The 19,178-nt window shown below is 39.4% G+C and overlaps 1 protein-coding gene across 1 annotated transcript in view; it reads right to left on the reverse strand.

Annotated features, from left to right (window-relative positions):
* Positions 1–19,178, reverse strand: part of BOD1L1 (biorientation of chromosomes in cell division 1 like 1) — an 86,527-nt gene that overhangs the window by 46,024 nt on the left and 21,325 nt on the right. Inside the window, exons 7-13 of the mRNA XM_019525818.1 lie at positions 18,161–18,330; positions 16,957–17,080; positions 16,491–16,635; positions 14,808–14,874; positions 7,395–13,605; positions 2,284–2,360; positions 1,324–1,393 (exon numbers count right to left, since the gene is read on the reverse strand). Coding sequence (XP_019381363.1) covers positions 1,324–1,393; positions 2,284–2,360; positions 7,395–13,605; positions 14,808–14,874; positions 16,491–16,635; positions 16,957–17,080; positions 18,161–18,330 — 6,864 coding nt within the window. The remainder of the gene's footprint in view (positions 1–1,323; positions 1,394–2,283; positions 2,361–7,394; positions 13,606–14,807; positions 14,875–16,490; positions 16,636–16,956; positions 17,081–18,160; positions 18,331–19,178) is intronic.

Here is a 19,178-nt window from a genome sequence, read left to right on the forward strand (position 1 = left end):
CCCCCCCATTCATGCCAGATATCAGGGATTTTACTGTACTATGTTGCTCTCATTTCTGCTTTTACAAAGGTTACTTCTATTTAATATGAAGCCATGGAACAAGCTAACTATGGCAGTATCAAAGTAATCAGGTTCCAACCCATACCTCAACATATTTACTCTACTGTGTTGCAGGGGAGGGTTCAGAGCAGGCCTAAAGTTGGTGTGGCATACAATTATCTCTCAGAATGCTCAGGACTTTTATCTTCCTCTCGTGGGGGTCTACTTTCACACTAAAAGCAGTCTGCTTGGGCCTTGTAGGCTAATAAAGACTTTCTTGCCCTAACAGTTGAGTTTTCTGTAGCCACCCTTCAGATACTGGGGTCCTCTCTCAGCCATATTAATGCAGGGTTCTTCAGTCTTTCTTCTAGGATTTGAACCTTAATCCTGACTACCTTCGCAGGCTTGCTAGCATCCTGACTCTACCCCCAGTATTCTGGTTCCTGTTCGCTACAGCACAGATTTTGCACCTAACTTGCATGGACACGAATGGGAGTTAGGCACCTAAGCACCCTTAAAAGTTTTGTTCTACAGCACCAGACAGTCAAGGCAGAAGTTAGGGCAGCGTGGCAGTTCATAGACACTAAGCAGGTCAGAGAGGCATAAGCTTTCACAGGCAACAATCTGTTTTATTAGATACTATACTGGAATTGACAAAAAAAGAAAAAAATTATATAAAGGGAAAGCAGTCAGTGTCCCATCTTTATAGCAGGGTCTGTAGTGTCCTACAGACATTGATCACCTGCTTTCTGCAGAGGGCAGGATCTTAATTATTTATAAGCTCTGTTCACTGAAATATGTTATTTCTTCAGGGGAAAGTGCTGTTACTTGGGTTTTACTCTTTTGCACCTTATGCATAATCTACATTAAAGCATTGGTGGGGATCTCTGTAAATCGTGCTAGAAGTGCCCCCCACAGCGACTCCTTTAATGTTTTTTATTTCACCACTTGTGACCCCTGTCCCTGAATGGAGAAGGGGCCACACTGCCCACGCTGTTTGATGCTGATAGCCAGAGAAGCGAAAACAGTGGCATTAAAGTCGTGGTTTTCACTTCCCTGGTGATCAGCAGTAAATGGTGGGCCACTCCACCAATCAAGGTGGGGAGAGAGTGGAACAAGCAGCAAAATGAAAAACATAAGAGGACCTGCTGCAGGTGGGAAGGAGGGGGGCACTTCTAGTGCAATTTACAGAGATCCCTAAGCACTGAATGTATGAAGGAATTAAGGGATAGTAGTCAAATCTTACAAAATAAAATAAAAAAATGCTGTCATTATAAAAATAACCTTTTTGACACTCTTTAGTAAGTGGCTCCTCATATGGTTCTTCTCTTGTTGAACCTTTAAATTCGCATGCCTAAAAACAGTCAGAAGAAACAAAAATACTTCAGGCCAACATAAAAGAACACTTTACATACAAAGTAACAAGCTTTGCCTCATCCTCAGCAAAAAACTTTCATGTAAGATTTTAAAGCTTCCAATTCAATCAGCAGTCCAATCAAATACTGATGTAGCATATGTGCAGTATTAGCTCCTAATACCACAGTCAAGACTTCATTGTTAAATCAAAATAGATTAATGCATCATGAAGATCCCAAAAGAAATTCCAAAGCCCAATGCAGCTTCTAAGGCTTATTCTAAGTAAATACATCTGAAGGGATTTTATCATACACCTCAACTCTTTATCTTTAATCTATAATAAGATTTCTAAAGTAGTTATCAGAATGTGACTTGCTGCAGCATATAAAGAGTCCTTTTCTCTGCCTTTAAAGCTAAAGTGAACTCATCCAGTTTTCCCTTAATCTTCTCTTACAACAGGTGATTTTGCAGATCAGAATAAAAAGGTGGTGGTACAGAGAAAGTGAGTATCAACTGCCTGTGGCCAATATATCAAAATAATGAATGAATGTTAGGGACTGTAGGTTTTATACATGCAAAAATATTTTCACAAAACTATTTACCAAAATGAGCATATTTATAATACAACCCCAATATTAGGAAAAAGAAAGATAAACTTGAACGTTACATAGCCAGTTGTGAAGGAGTTACATTATTGATACAGGCAATAGGTTTTGGAGCTGCAACATGGAAAGGACATGAGTTCAGTTATGGAAAAAGCTGCAATTAAATATTTTCTTAGTGTCCCTCAAAAAATTTGGAAGATTCAAATACTATTCTGTTAAAATGTCATAAGAAAAAAACCATGCCCAACTCCATAAAAATTATATTCTCAATTTTTCAAAGTACCAGAAATACCTCTTCAGTTTTCACCTCAGTTTTGAATTCCAGTTCTTCAGACAAATTTGATACAGGTGTTTTATTGCCTAATGAAAAACATGAAACACAAATTTTAAATTACTGTTACATTACATTAATCTAGTCTTACCATACAACCGCTATTCCCTTAAGTACATTACAGAAATGTTATGCATCTGAGTAAGCTATTCTAGTGAATAACACATTTAGTAAATGGATTCTTTTTTAAATCCATTGCAGTAAATCCTTTAAAGTTAATTTATTCAGCTTTTCCTTAATCCTCTTCTCTTTACAACACATAATATTGCAAATCAGCATAAAAATGTGTTGCAGGAAAAATGAGAATCAATTGCAGGTATCTATTATTTCAACTTAATGAATATGAATGAAATGAAAATACGCTTTCCTCTGAAATATGGTTCGACCCTCAACCCACACTTATATTTTGATGAAGTATTTGGAATTTGGACCACACTGAGTTTTGGGTTATTAACAGTTAAGTTAGGTCTTTTGATTTTGAAACTTATAGGCAATATTTAAATGTTGATACAACTACTGCAAACTGTATTTTTAATAGGCTTCATTAAGGAAAGCTACAAATAGGTTATTAAAATTGTACAAGTCATATTAAGGAATGCAAAAAACGGGAGCATAAAATTGGGAGTCAAAGTCCAAAACTTGGTCCCCCAAATGAATTACCTGATTTTCAGAAGCTGAGCACTCAAATAACTACCACCAAGGTCAAATGATTATTTCACAAGATATTGAAATCTTTTAACATCAAATCTTTATATCATCAAATATGAGTTGCTGGTTACTCAGAACATTTGGAAATCTATAGATAGATTTTTGTATCTTTAGGAAACTGCCTTCCTTCCCCACCTCAAGCAGTACTGGTGTCACCTGTAACAATGGGGGCGGGGGACCAAATAAAGTATGAAATTGAACTACCCAGTGTCCTCTAGTAAATTAGGGCAGGAAAGATTTGCAGCCAGTATTAGAAATGTGTGCTGTCACAGTCCATTGAGGGCAGGGCAGGGCGAATTTAGGATTAGGAAAAAAAAATCCTCATTTTTAAAAAAATCCTAGATTATCAATTTAGCATTTTTTCCTGGCGATCAAAACCTACAATCACAAAACATTAAGACACCCAACTCTATTTTAGGTACCATATTTCTACTGAAATCAGGGGTGTTTAAGGATTCAATTACTTGCATGGATTCAACCTCAGTTCTTCTTTTAGTCCATTTCTTATATTTATTAACACTACTGAGAAAACAAGAAAACTTCTTAAAAGGGTTCCTGACCGTTCTGTTTTCTTTGCCATTAAGGAAGACAGAGCTAAATTCCATTTGACTGACTGCTTACAGACATTAAAAAAAACAAACAACAAAACCCCAACCCCCACAAAACCAACAGCAAAAAAATGCACTTTACCAGCAGAAGCAGTGTGTTAGTTCCAATCAGACTTTAGATCAAAGTGCCAGAAAAGTCCTGCTCTAGTGCCTGATCTATAGACAGTGGGAAAGCTGGGTCCAACCAACACGCTGCCTCTTCTGGGCATGTGCAGGAGTACAGTGTTTAAAGCACCTATTTTTTTTGAATGTCTGTAAGCAGCCTATGCATCTAAATGGCAAGTAGACAACTGGAGAGCTACAGTTTTTTTTTTTTTTTTTCACACTAGATAGAGCTTGGGATTCTATTTTTGCCCTGGGGCAACAGAAATGCCCCACTTGTGTATGTATCAGAAGTGGTGGTGCTGAATGCCGCCACATTTTAGCCCCATAGCTTATTAGTTAGGGCACTTGCCCAGGCAGGAAACCGAAGTCCTAAATCCCCTTCACCCAGAGAGAGTTCAAACCCACATCTCCTGCTTCCCAGTGTCCTAATCACCAGATCAGAAAACAGATACTGTCCATGCCCTTCTCCAGCCCTCCTCTTTGGTCTGGCCTACCAATGCTTGGCATTTGATATTCACTGGATAAAATAAATACAGTGGGGAAGTTTATATCCCATTAGGAACACAAAACTCTCTCCCATCCACAGCAGCAGCACTGGATTGAGCCACCCATGCTTTAGTTTGGTCTCTTCCTCCTGTCTCCATATACATCTCTCTCTATTTACTTCCCAGTGAGCCAGCTTCAAGAAAAGGGCAGAAGAAGGGTCTGGGCAATACCTCCCCCTGTGGGCTGGTGGTTATGGCATTCGTTGAGAAGCAGGAGATACAGATTATAACCCCCTGTGGGCGAGGGAACCTAAGACACAGGTCTCCTTTTCCCTGGACAAGGATCTTAACCATTACACCACTGGGCTCCAATGCAGAAGACCTCTTCCTCCTCCCCCCCCACCCCTCCACAATCCCTTACTAGATGTGGAGTTTTTTTGGCAACTAAAAATATCTGAATGTACCCAGTCTTAAGTGCATACTGGGTGATCCCATTTCACTGAGTAGCTGACTAGACAGAGCACAGCCCTACTGAACATGCAGGCTCATGACCCAGAGATGAATTGCAAACTGTGCGTGAATACTAAAAAATCTGCAGTTATGTGGCTGCAGTATGTGCTATGTAGGCCTATAAAGGGAAATAAGATTTAATTTACAATGTGTTCATGACGATCTTTATGGAAATCATTTTACAAACTTGGTGTTTTTAATTACTTACAAGTCACTGAACCCTTTCATAGCACTTCTTTTGCCACTGTGCGAGCGATGCGGCCAGGCAACCCAGCTAGGCAACAGTGATGCACTGCCTCCTGCCTGCCCTGACATTACCTCCAATCTTTCCAGGGCCCCTACTGACCTACTGTGGAATCCCAAGGTTCTGATGAATAAAGTTTGAAAACCACCAACTTAGGAGAGGCAAAGTGCAGAAACCTTGATGGAGATGTATGTTTGTTACCAGATTTTTAGGGACAAACTTGCAAGAGCTTTTTACATTTTCTTTTGTAAAAACACAGCTCTAGAAGTAAGATACTGTATACACTAAATATTGCATACATTATTATAATTTAAGATCTATCTTAAAACAAACAAACAAACAATCAATCATTTTGTTGTTTACCTCAAATATTAAATTAATGTGGGTCATGGTCCAATGCTGTTATTGACAGCAAGCACCACCTTATTCACAGTACTCCTAAAGTAGTGGTTCTCAACTTTTTTTTTTTTTAAGATTCAAAGCGTCTTACATCAGACTCAAGACACCCTCCATATGTTTCTGATTTGAGGAGCACTCCATTTTAAAAACGAATTTATTTATTACAGGGGTTAACCCTCCTTGCAGAGGGGGCAGGCAGGGGTAGGGTGAAATCGAGGCGCAAGTAGGTAGGGAGAGCCTGAGCCTGCCTGTAACAGGTTAAGCTACTAAGGAACCACTGTGATGCCCCCTATAAGTTACTTCATCCCTGCCAGGCTCGCTCTCTCCCATCTCGCAAGGTCTTTCCTGCCATGCCTTGATGGAAGCTTCATGAGTAGGAGGCTGCCCTCAGACTGATGAGCCTAATGTGCTCCCTCTTCCTCAATGGTCGACTCTCCTGATGTTGCCGGCCTTATAGGCCTAAGTCATGATCTCCAGCCACATTTGTAGTCACGCCCATGCCTCATGGATGCTGTGTAGCATTACTCAGTTGGGACCCTTGTTCCCCAAAGCCACCAGGCCACCTCAGGCCTTCACTTTTGCTGGGTTCTCAGCCTTCCCAACTTCCACCCCTCTACTCTAGTTGGTCCCTTAGCCAAAGCCCACTGTTGTGGATCTGGTTTCCAGGCTCCAGCCCCTTACCTTGCCCTCTGGGGCCTTTATCTCTGTCTTGCTTGGACTCCAGACCCTCTGGCCCCAAGCTCTACCCCTCTCTGGGCTACTGCTGCCCCATCTCAGGCTCCAGCCTCCCCCCAGCTCATCTGTGCCTTAAGCCTGAACCCTGGCAGGGCTCAAGGTAATCACGTACCACTCTGGCGGTAGTGGGACCTCCAAGCCACTCCTCCCTTCTAGTCCACCCAAATCACCAAACAAATGTAAGCCTCCTGGCAGCAGAGCAAACATCCAGCCCACCAGCTACCTACCACACTTCTTCCAGGCCCTGAATCAGGTCCCTTGGGTTGCACTCTCCTAGGAAGCTCCCTGACAAGGAAGTCATCAGTAGCAGCCATCTCACAGCAAGGCCTTACCCTGCTACTTCCCAGGTCTAACTCCCTACTCTGGCTCTGACATATGTGCTACTAAAGCCCTACCTCCATCTGCTCATGCGACTGCCTGGTCAGCTGACTTGACCACAAGGCTGTTCCTTTACCCTGCCCTGCTGGTTGTCTGTGCCTGTCCTACAAACACCCTGCCTTTAAAGAGGCCATGACACTTTTCAGTAACAGGGCAAGGGGTCCCAGTAGCCCTTAGCTGCTCATCTCCTCACACCTGAAGCCTGAGCCCTGCCTTTATTTGCTTATCTTCTCACTCTTCCTGCAACACCCTTCAAAAACTACTGTGGTACTTCATAATGCCTTGGCACCCTGGGTGAGAATCACTGTCCTAAAGTGATGCTTACTAATCCTTATTTTCAAGGGAATTGTTACTAAACCTTGTAATCCCTATTGTACATAGTTCATTTCTGTTATCATTTACCTTATGTTTCAACAAAGATATATTTTCATACCTTATTAACATTTATTTGAACATGTATTAGATACATCTCAATATATCCTTTTTTTTTGGCAAAGTTGGCCAAAGTTACTGCTATACCAACAGTGTAACTTATGCAAGTACTCCCTTTGGCATCAATTCACAATTAAAATATTAACAAATGGTATTTTCAAATATACATAATTTCACTGCATATTTGAAAGTATCTTTTCTTAATATTTTAATTGTGAGTTGATGCCAAAAGGAATATTTGGATAAGTTACTTTGCTGGTAATATTTAAGATCATACATATACTTGTAACATTTTATTTATTTAGCGAATGCAAGTCCATGAAAGCCAGTATCTTTAGCATAAAGATCATATGCAAATTAAATGCATAAAAATAAGCCTAATTTCAGAAACTGAAGTGATCTTCATTTTTTTTTTTTATAAAATCAGAAAGAAAAAAAGAAAAGAGAAAAAAAACTCACCTGAATTAAGGGTTGTATTTTTTTTAAAAGAAACTTCAAATCCAAGGTCATCATCTACTTTGACAGTGTTTCTTTTATCACCACTCACAAATTGTTCATCCACATACAAAGGCAAGTCATTCTTTCTCCCCAGTTTTGCCTCTAAAGATAATTCACCATGGCTGGTATTTACAGTCAATGTGCTTCCAAATTCAGACAATAATGAAAGTGTTTGTTCCCTATATGGTGGAGTCCTTATTTCTGAAAAATCACTTTCTGACAGCAAATTAGTATTAACCTTGTAGTCTACATTATCCACTGCAGCTTCTGAAGACATACAAGAAAGTTCTGATGTAACATCTACATATGGCAAATCATCTTCAGTTCTTTCACTATCTGTACTCACCTCTGCAGATGGACTAACACAGGCTGCAGTTTCTGTAATCTCCACGCAAAGGGTTTTACCTATACTCAGGAGTTGCACTGTATTCTCAGCAGTTCCTAGTACTTCAGTAACTACTGTACTCTTAGCTGTCGTTGATTCTCCCATCACAGGACTGTCATGCTTCTCCTTTTTCTCACTATGGACACTTTCATCTTCTTCATTAGCCAGAGGCAGAGAACCATCACTTTTATCTGAGTCTGTAGATGATAGGATATAATCAATCTGGCTGGTACTCTTAAAAGTTGCATCATTTTTGTCCTTTATTTCTGTGCTTGCAGCATCAAGCTGACTTTCTTCTATGACTGCAAAGGTAAAGAGACTGTCACATTCTTCCACTGCACTCAGAGTGATTACAGCATTTTCTTTTGCATTCTCTACACATGAAGCAGTGTTTGAGTCCTCATTGTTGCTGGCAACAGTGATCATAGGAGCCCCACATTCCTCTACATTTCCAATGAAGATCACAGAACTTTCACTTTTCTCTCCTGGGTCTAAAGTAGCTAGTTCAAACTGTTCATCTGTTGTTGTACTGGTCTCAACAATTTTAGATTCCTCTGGTGGATTTGGAGATATAATGGTGGTCTCATGTTTTTCTTCTGCTCTTGCTACAATAAGAGGATTTTTAGGTTGTGTGGCTGTGCTGATCAGAACTATTTCACATTCTTTTGTCATACTAGTAGTGATCATTGCAGTTTCATACCTTTCTTCTGCTCCTGAAGCAGTGAATTGATCCTCATCTTGTGCGACTGCACTGGACACATGAGATTTGAAACATTCTGCTGAACTTGTGGGGATCATTACCGTTTCATTTTTTGCTTCTCCACCTGAGGCAACATGTTCAACTCTATCTTCTGTGACTTCACTGGATATGAGAATCACTTGTTCTTCTACTATGCTTGTTGAAATCATAGCACACTCATCTTTTTCTTCTCTGCCACTACCAGTTGGGTGACTTGTATAATCATCTTCAGCACTGGATGCACTGGGCATAGGGACTTCATATATTTCCATATCAATAGAAACTACATTACTTTCATTCATTTCTTCTGTCTTTGCAGCAGTGAATTGACCATTGCATTCTCTAGCTGCGCTGGGCATGGGAGCCTCAAATTCTTCTACTATACTTGTGGAAATCATAGTGCACTCATCTTTTTCTTGTCTACAGCTAGCAGTGTGTAAACTCCCTTTAAAATCTATGGCTGTACTGGGCATTGGTGCTTCTGTTTCTTCAGTGTCTATTAGGATCAAAGAGCTCTCATCATTTCCATCTGTTCTTGCAGCAGAAAGTGGACCCTCCTCAACTTCTGTGACTGAACACTGTAAGGTAGCATCACCTTCTTCCACTGTACTTGTAGAATGGATGTCATCTTTAGATTTTTCTTCTTTGTCAGTATAAATAAGCATAGGATTTTCATCTTCCTTTGCAACCAAGGTAGTCATGGGACCCTCAAAATCACTATTGCCTACACAAATAATTGCAGTCTCCTCCTTTCCTTTAGCAGCAGCAAACTGCTCCTTATCTTTCTCTGTCACTGCACTAGTCATGGGGCCCCTAGATTCTTCAGTATCCACGACTACAGCTTCCTTACCTTTTTCTGTATTTGGAGTCATGACATCTTCATCTACTGTGCCTGCACTTGTTACACTACTCTCAACTATTCCTTTTACATTTTTGCAGATCAAGTCACCATTAGCTTCTTTCTCTGCACCAGTCAAGCTGTCAACACCAACTTTATTTACATTTGTGGCAGCTACACCTGATTCAGCTTCTACTCGTTCTGCAACTATGCAGATAATAGAGCTTTCCCCTTCTTCTGCACCGATACAAATAAGTGCACTTTCCTCTTCCATTCCTGTACATGTTGAAGCATGCTCAATTTCTTCATTTCCCCTTCCTGTACTAGTCACAATATTTTCACCTTCTTCATCCTCTTCTTTTGAGCCTGTGCTAGTCACAAAGCCTTCATCATCACAAGAGCCTATGCTGATGATAGTGATGTTTGGATCTTTTGCTCCTGTGCTGTCCATGGCACTTTCACATTTTTCTGCATGCAAGCAAACTGCAAAACCTTCACTGCTATCTCCCAGTCCTGTGCAGACTACTGCAACGTCAGCATCATCTTCTGCTGTTATGCCCGTGCTGGTTACTGCACTTTCACCATTTACAGTATCTTCACATTTGTTGGTCCTTGTTCCAATTTTGGTATTGTTATTTGTGACCATTTCAACATATGCACCAGTTACAGTACTTTCTTCCTGGGCATCAGCATCAGTCACTGAGCAAATTATGAAGTTACGACCTCTTTCTTCTGCACCTGTACAAGTCACAGCACCTTCAGTTTCTTTCACCTGGCCAGCTTTAGGCATGTTGCTTAGGAATCCATCTGAATTTTCACTGCTCCTGGATTCTTCACCTGCTTCTGCGCCTGCACTGGTTACAGCACCATCACTTTCTATTTCACCAATACAGGTAACAGAACCTTCAAACTTGCCTGTACCTACACAAGTTGAAGCCTTGCGTTTTTCTTCAGAGCCTGCACTAGTTACAGCATCATCCTTTTCTTCTGCCCCAGCACTGTTCACATGGTCCTCAATTTCTACTCCACTTACATTAACTGAGCCTTTACCAATTTCTTCTGCATCAATCATGGTGCACTCACCACTTTCTTCCTCCTTTGTACTGGTCAGGACACTTTCACTTTCTGCAAATCCTTCTGTGACACCACCACCGTCTTCTTCAGCTGTGGCAACAGTACACTCACCCACATCAGCTTCTGAAGCAAAACTGCTTTTTACCCATATGCCTGCTGTGAAACCTTCATCTGCTTCTATGCTTGTGCAGATTACAGTAACCTTACTTTCTTCTTCTGAGCATGTAGTTGTGGCATTGCCTTCCTTTTCAGAATGTACAAGATGACAAACTTTAACCTGCTTTTCTCCTGTACTGGTAGCCATTATAGTATGTTCAATGGTCTTCTCTGTGCTGGTTCCTATTGCAGTGGCTTCAGTTGTCTCTAGCTTGTTACACGCCATACTGTGTTCACTAGTTCCTGCACTGGTGCCTACTGCATTGCTTTCATTTTTATATTCATCGTCAACTATTAGGCCATCCCCTTCTTCTGTTCCACTTGCTGTAATAGAATCTTTAAATGCATCTTCTGGATCTCTTGTAACATTGGTAGGCACTAATACAGAAGAAGATTCTATCACAGCACCTCCATCGTGTTCCTCATTCTTTTTTACAACATCCATGCCAAGTTCTTTTTCTTCTTTTGCAGTGCAGCCTGTATGTAAGCTCTTTCTTTCTTTCTTTTCTGAATTCACTAAGACAAGTTCTTTTGTTGTTATACTTCCATGATTGGCAGCTTTGTCAGTCACACTTTCATCACTTTCTAGATCAGTTATTTTACACTCATTTCTTCCTTGCACTCCATCTTGCTTAGTTACTTGAGCATAATCTTCTTTAATACCCATTAAACCACTTTTGTCCTCTCCTGATTGTTCACTAATTAGGGGACTCTCTTCATTTTTTTCTACCACGTCTGTCACAGTGACCTCACCACCTTCTTTCATGAAAGAACTTAACACAGTACCACCACCTTTTCCCGTGTATTCTGTTGCTGCATTATCTAAAATGGTGCCTCTATTTAAAATAGGCTTATCTAAATTAGGAGATTCATTTTTACATGTGCTATCCAAGGAACCAGTAAAACTTGGTAAATAATTATTTACTGATTTTGTATGGGAAGCATCTTCTGATCTGGAAGAGGTACTCACTAAAGAAACATTTTCTTCATCAGGACTGACCGTGGTTTTTAAACTCTTTGATTTTTTGACATTCTCTGAAGTTTGCTCTTTACCTGGAGCATTAAGTAAAACTGTACCACTTTTTTCAGAAATGTTTATTTGATAAGCTCCCTGTTGAATGGGGCCTTGATCCTCAGATACTTGTTTGGACACTTTATCTAGGGCGTCATCTACTTTAGTAAAGGTGCAGGTGTTTTCACGTTCATTTGTTTCTTCAGAATTTCGATTAGCTGTACCTGGAAGTTCTGATGCACATGCTTCAAAGTCTACAGACTTTTTTCTTAACTCATTCTTTGAAATGTGAACAGACATGTTTTCTTTTAAAACATTTTCAAAGCCTCTGTCTTGTGAATTATTGCTTTTTTCTTCTATTTTAGAGGCCGCATGTACTTTTGTTTGTTCTGAATCGAGCTCCATTGGGACTTCCCATTGCTCAGAATATGAGTCATCATTAGTCCTACCTGATGATTGAGTGGCTGGAATAGGGCTGGTAACAAATATGTCTGTTGCTTGTTTTTCTTCTCTTGTTGTGATTTCTTGTATCAAGAAGCTTCCTTTCTTGTTCTCACTTAAAAACCTCTTACTAGACTTTTTATCCATACCCACTGTGGTCCCTAGTATTCTTTCATGACTACTGTCAATTTCTTTAATGTCTTTGTCCTCCAATTTAGAACTCTCTTCCTTCTTCATTTCTTTATTGTTATGCTTTAAGCTTCTGCTTTTGTGACCTTCCATTGAGAACTTCCTCTCTAATTTGGTGCAACTCAAGTCTTTATCACTTCTGGCTTTCTCTTTTACAGCTATTTTTTCAGCTGGTTGTAATTTAACTTTATGACTAGATTCTTTTTGTGAATTATAAATTGTGTGCGCACCACTTTCAAGTTCAGACTGAACACTGCTTTCCTCAAAAACTTTATCTTCATTTTTGGATTTGCGTTGCTTCTCTGCATCATTCTCGTCTATATTCTTATCTTTGTCTGGTTTCTGAATGCTGTCTTGTTTTGTAAAACTCTCTTGCAAGTCTGTTTCAAGTATTTTAGACTGTTTACTGTGACTTTTAGATTTAGATTTTAACAAAAACTTGTCTTCTACAAGACTCTTGGACCTCCGTCTTTCTCTATGAATATTATCTTCTTGTTTTAAATTACTGTCAGAGTTGGCTGATTCCACTTCATGTTTATCTTCTGAACAGCTTTCACTCCTTCTCTGTGATGCAGAAGCAGGTTGCCTTGAAGTACTTTGAGAATCCTTCTGTGGTCTAGAATCACTTGATAATCTTTTGGATTTATATTCTAATTTTGTTTTTTCTGTAGAAATGTGTCTGTCTTTTTTGTTATTTTCTTTACGTAAACTTTCATCATTCTTAAAGGTGTGTTCAGAAGCATTTTTTCCTTCTTTGCTAGCTGCTGACATTTTCCTTTCACTTCTGTGTTTACTTTTTCTTTCCGATTTATCATCTGAAGAAACCTTTGTTAGTTGATTATGTTTCTGCACACTATCCTCTCCTTTCAAGCTCTTCTCCACAGAATGAAGATCAGTATCATCGTTTGCTTTATGTATGCCGTCTCCTTTATACTTATGTTTTACTGACAACTTATCTTCTGAAAGAGTTCTCTCCTTTTCATTTTTATCTCGGTTTGACTTTACCTCTTTCTTAGTAATACTTTTCAAATTTTGAGTTTCTGCATCATCTTTTTTAACATGTTTTTCATTTTTAAATATGCATTTCTGCTTCTGAACTTCTTCAGCACTAGTATCTGTTCTATCCAGCTGCTTTTTAGGATCCTTTGTTTCATTTTCCTGCTGCATGCCTTCCATGTGAACAGAGGTAGATATTTTTCTCTTATGTTCTTTTTCCACTTTGGAGTCATTTTTGCTTTCCTCAGTAGAATGAACTGACTCCGAAAGTCTTCTGACAGGCTTAGTTGCTTCACTTTTACCATGGTTATGTTTCATCTCCTTTGAGATTTTTTCGCATGCCTAAAACACAAAATTAAAGATATGAACAAAGAAATAGAAGTAGAATTACTTAGAGATCTAAATTAAAAGGGTAAACTGCTCAATTCAGTGTAAATGTTAAAGTTGTTTTCTTAAGGAATTTATTTAAGCTACTGAAAAGAGAATTGAATTAAATGCCATGTCAAGAACCTGAAATTTAAAATGTTTCCCACCAAGTAGGTAAGTATTTGGAACAATCATAACCAGTAGACTTTCCTGAAATAATTCCTATTTGAACTAGAACATGTCTTTTAGAGAAACTACTCATCTTGACTTTAAGATTCAGGGATACATAATAAAATATAACTAGGTAAATTATGCCAATGGCAAGTTACTTTCAGTGTTAAAAAGTTACTTGGAATTTGTCAAACTTCAGCTTCCAGCCATAAAATTTTGTTGTCTGCTACACTGAGCAGTTTCTATCAAATGTCTATTCCCCATATAATTAATTACTTACAGACTGTGCTGAAGTCACCCTTAAAATTTTCTCTTTGGTAGATTACATAGATTGATCTCAGTGGGCACGTCCAGATGAGCATGGAGTGTGGTATGTGGCACCGCAGGCCCATCTGCAGTGCCAAATACTGCATATGTAGGCATTCCATGGCAAAAGAAAAGTGGAGTGGTGCACATGACAGCAGGATGCACCGCTCAAAACTGGAGCCAGGCTGGCCAGAGCCATGCTCCAGCTGCCAGCCAGGCTTCTTATTACAGGCATGCTGCAGCTACAGCTCTCGCTCCCCGAGACCCCCAGGAACCTAGGTAAGGCTGCTGGGGCCAGCACAGTTGCTGGCGCCAGCTTCCCCTACCCCACCCAGGGTAACCTGCTGTGCTGCTGCTACTTGTCCCCTGGGAAACGCAAGTTACTGTTCATCTGGACACTCCAACTGAGTCCTTCAGCTGGTATTTCCAACTGTGGTTCTTGTAAGCATAAATGGGTTATCTACATTAGCTCTTCCAAAACAATTTACAAAGCAGCACTGTTAAAACAAGATTAGAAAACAATATGAATGGAAAGAATGAAAGAAAACTAACTAATGAATATTAATCTGATAATAGAAAAATGTACTATTTATAAGTAACATCAACCCTTTGTAGAATTAAAAACAGAACAGAACATTCCCTCGTTTCTCCATAGTTAAAAAACTGTTTTGAAATAAAATTTAAAAATACATGACACCTACCTCATTTGTCTTTTGTGTTTCTTTGGGATCATCTTCAGACTGTTTTTTCAAACTATTTTCCACATACCTTAAATAGAGAATCAAAGACAGACTGAAAGACGCGGTAAAAATTCATACCAATGCATTCACAATTGCAAAACTAATCAATTTTTGATTCAGACAATTTTGTATTAAAATATCAAGTAGTATTCTGTGCAACCCTGTAAAATGCATTTAACTACTTAAGTTTCTGTTTCCTCATATACAAAGCGGGTCAGTATTTACCAACTACAAATATGTGGAGTTAACATTACAGTATATTCAGTGCTGTGAGGAAAAAGCCTGATAACTATTAGTATTATAATTAATAAAGATTCCAGGAATAATTGGGATAAGTAAAGCTTATCACATAGGGGAGAACAAAGTTTCCTCCTTAACACAAGCATAAAATGGACAGCTGTCTGTGCAACGCACAAATCAGGGGTAGTGGCTGGAGGTTCGCTGTGGCATGGGGAGATATGCCCTTCATTTGTTGGCTAAAATGTCGAGAGGCCATTGAAGTACTGGCTTGCAGGAGCAAAAACAAAGAAAAGAAAGTAGTAAGAAGGTTAACTCTCAGGCACCTTCCTTCCTGGCCCCCAGCATCCTGTTTCTGCCAGCTGCTGTGCTTGCATGATTTGCTGCTGTCAGCCAGCCACTACTGTCGCCAGCTGCTGGAATTACAGCTGCTCCAGGGTGTGGGGGAAGGTAGGGATGGAACATAAGCAACAGGAGGGCAAGGCAAGACACCTCCCACACTTGCATTCTGGTGCCCTTCCCTTAGGCAGGGGCCCATGCTCCTTTCACCCATCCATTGTTATACTACCAATCTTTATTCTACAGAACATACCTTTAAAAATGTCAACTTAATCTTCTACAAATTTTGCTTGTTTTGTAAGCTGGATTTAAAAACACAACAAAAACAACTTAAGTTTTCAGACTAGCTGAACTTTGCTGGTACCCTTTATAAGGAGGGATAAATTCCAGTTTGAACTGCACACTATATTGTATTAATTGATAATTTCTGAAATATTAACCCAAAGCCATTATGCACAACTCAAAGTCTTTATTTCTCAAGGCATATTTCTGTCATGGACCATTTTATATTGGGAACTTTACATGCATATTTTTAGCTTTTCAAAGTGAGGCCATGATGTAGTTTGGCTGTAATATCAATTAAAATGACAGCGTAACAATTCATTTTAGTTTGCTCTCGTTAAATTCACTCTTCTTAAGATGCTCTGCTTACAAGCACTACGAAAGAGAGCACAAAGCCAAAAAAGAAACAGGAGGAAATCAGGGGGAAAAAATAGTGCTAGGGGAAAAACAAGTTTTCAGATGAACAAAAAGGTTTTCTGAGCTGTTCTTAACATACATTGTTTAATGATATTGTAGACTAGTAAGACCTTAAGCTGAGGATGCTATCAAGACCATACAACTAGGAGTGTAAAACAGAAGTATATTATCTCACGATAAATTAAGCATCACATTTTTGTTTCTAAAAAATTTAATTTATAAACTCAATTTTCCTGAAACATTGTTCACGCATGTTAAGGGTAAATTATTATTGGAATAGATAAGTGGTAACTGCAAAAATAAAGAGAAGGTTTTTAAAAACAATTTGTATGAGTTAATATGTATTAATCTATCTGTAAAAAGGAATACCTTGAATCTCTTTTTCTTTTCCTGCTCAGGGCTACCTTTTTCTCTAAAAACTTCTGTTCTTTAAGCACATCTTTAATGCTGGTGCCAGTAGCTTTTATTTCAACACCTTTGACTGAAGACTCTTCTGAGTTCAAGCCACTCTTGCCTAAAATGACAATATACAAATACAGTGATTGAAAAAGCATATCCTTTATGATTACTTTCAGTTTCATACAATGCTGTATACAAGTTTGAAAACTACTAAACTGGGCTTTTGTTGTTTCAGCTGTGTACACATTGTGTGCACATTTCACATTGTGGACAACGTGAAAACGGAATTTTGCCTATTTTGCTTTAGGAAGTGTTCATTTGTAATAACAGGTGAACTTGACCCCTGAAGTAAACGGCAAAACTCCTATTGACTTCAATAGTCAAGATTTCACCTTATTTGTTTTAAAAACAAAGGCTGTTGTTGCTATTTTAACACCTTTAGCATCTTGACTCCCAGTTTTCAGTGATTTGGTTTTTTCTGCAGCTTTTTGTTTACGTTTCTCTTCAAGTCTCTCTCTGTTAATCTGCCTTCTTAAGAGTCTCTCTTCTTTTTCTCTAGCCTGAAGAAAAAAAAAAAGAAAGGGGGGATTTTTTTTTTTTTTTTAAATCAACAGGCCAAATAGACAATGATGATCGTTATGAACAGCACAGAATGCTCTACAAAAGGCAATTGCTATAGTTCTGCAGAAATCAGAAACTTTCAGCTTGAAACCAAATAACTAATAAGCTTTTAAACATCACTGTACAAACAATAATTAAACCGCATACTACTTCGACAGAGGTCACAAGTCTTGAAAGCACGTAGTCCATGAGTGTGTGGAATCTTGTCTCTGGCTCCATGCTCCAATTTCAAGTTCTGCCCTTTCACAATCTTCGCAAGTGTTTTCTGTTTTCCCCTCAGACAAGGTTATTTGGGTAAATCTGGTAATCTTTTATTAGACCAACTAAACAGTTGGAAAAAAAATTCTTAGCAAGCTTTTGGGGTTAAAAACCCTTTGTCAGGCTGAGGAAGTATCTGCAGTTGGTGTGTGCTCTTCCTGGATGGAAGAGCACACACCAACTTCTTTCTTTCTCAACTTTTATACATAAGATTACCTGGGCAACTGCAGAGTCCAATTTTACCCAGTAGCTCTGTGAGGTATACAGCTGGACTTAAAGTGCACAAGAAACCCAACATTTTTTTCTAATAAACCCTTTACACAGTCCAGCATGTATTCCTAAACTTCTCTCCCCCTTTCTGCTGATGTAAAACAGCAGAATACTGCAAGGATGGCAGCATCTACATTGTAGAAGACTACTACTCTGGACCAAGCAGGCTTTGGTTCTAGCATAAGTTACTCTGCAGTATGTAGTAGGTAGATAAGGCCTTCCTTTCTTCTCTAAGCTACAGTTCTGCTCAGCTGCGTAAGCCAATGGTTATCAATCTATGACCAAAAGATTCTTTCCATGAAGAGATGACAAGTCACATAAGGTCTGAAGAAGCAAAGCTGCCACTATGAAGTAAACTGCCAAATGAAAAGCAGAATTTTTGTATTGCAAAAAACAAAAACAAAAAAATCCCCAAAACAACCAAACAGACAGACAAAAAAACCCAAAATAAAACCTGAGAGAAATAGAACAATTCATATAACCAAACTTACAATAGACTGGCGGCGTTGCTCTACAGTCCGCTCATCATCAGAATCACTGTAATACTTGGAATATAAAAAAGGCTTGTGAATATAAGCATGACGAACTGGTTTGGTTTTTCCATCACTTGGCTCATTAGTTTGAGTTTTTGTCTTACTCCGATTGTTCTTCTCTTCTTCATCTAAAAAGTAATAACAACCGCCCCCAGTAAAACATGAAGGTAAATTGGTAAGTTAGAGAAAGGCATCAATATACACTTACTTATTTTTACAACATACACATTTTCTGTTAAGTTTTACAAAAAACTAACAGCAAAAAGAAGGTTCAAAAATCCAATTCACAGTTTACAAAGTGTTCCTAAAGTATGAGAACCTGAAAATGACACTGAACTTAGCTGTTGCCACTGTTCTGAGAAAAAAATAAAACAAACACATACTAACAGTAGGAATTTTTTTTTTTTTTTTTTTTTTTTTACAGCTTTTAATGTTAGGGGTGTTATTTAATACACTGTACTTACTTAAATCTAAGATGAGGCATCTCCCCCAAACAGCATGTGGGGAAAAAGCCCTTCATTTTGGATTCACGTACAAGGTGGGGGATAGTGGTGGGAGGGCAGCTGCTGCAGCTCTGACTCTGGCCTTGAGCCTGGGTCTGGGCCAGAGTCAGACCCACAGCAGTCTCCTGCCCTCCTCATTTCTTCTCCATCCCCCTACCACCACCTTGCTTGCTCTATGCAGCTTCTGCCTCCTCCTGTCCCCTTTCACCCCCTTTACTGTCAGGGGGACTTCCTCCTGGGAACACAGCACAGGGCAACTCTGTACAGGTCAGCAGCGTTGCTGCTGCACAGCCTGACACAGGATGCACTTCCAAGTGCTGAGCTCCATGACCGATCAGGGAACAGAGCCCAAGCAGCATCTGATAGCAAATCAGGGTGGGGCAGGGGAGGAGAGACTGTGGGGAGCTGGGGGAGGGTGTAGGTGGTAAGGAGGCAGGGGACAAAGGTGGGGGGGGGGGAAGGGGGGTCACTTG

The sequence above is a fragment of the Gavialis gangeticus genome, unplaced genomic scaffold (genome assembly GCF_001723915.1).
Source record: "Gavialis gangeticus isolate Ggan-Ray unplaced genomic scaffold, GavGan_comp1, whole genome shotgun sequence".
NCBI classification, from domain to species: domain Eukaryota; kingdom Metazoa; phylum Chordata; order Crocodylia; family Gavialidae; genus Gavialis; species Gavialis gangeticus.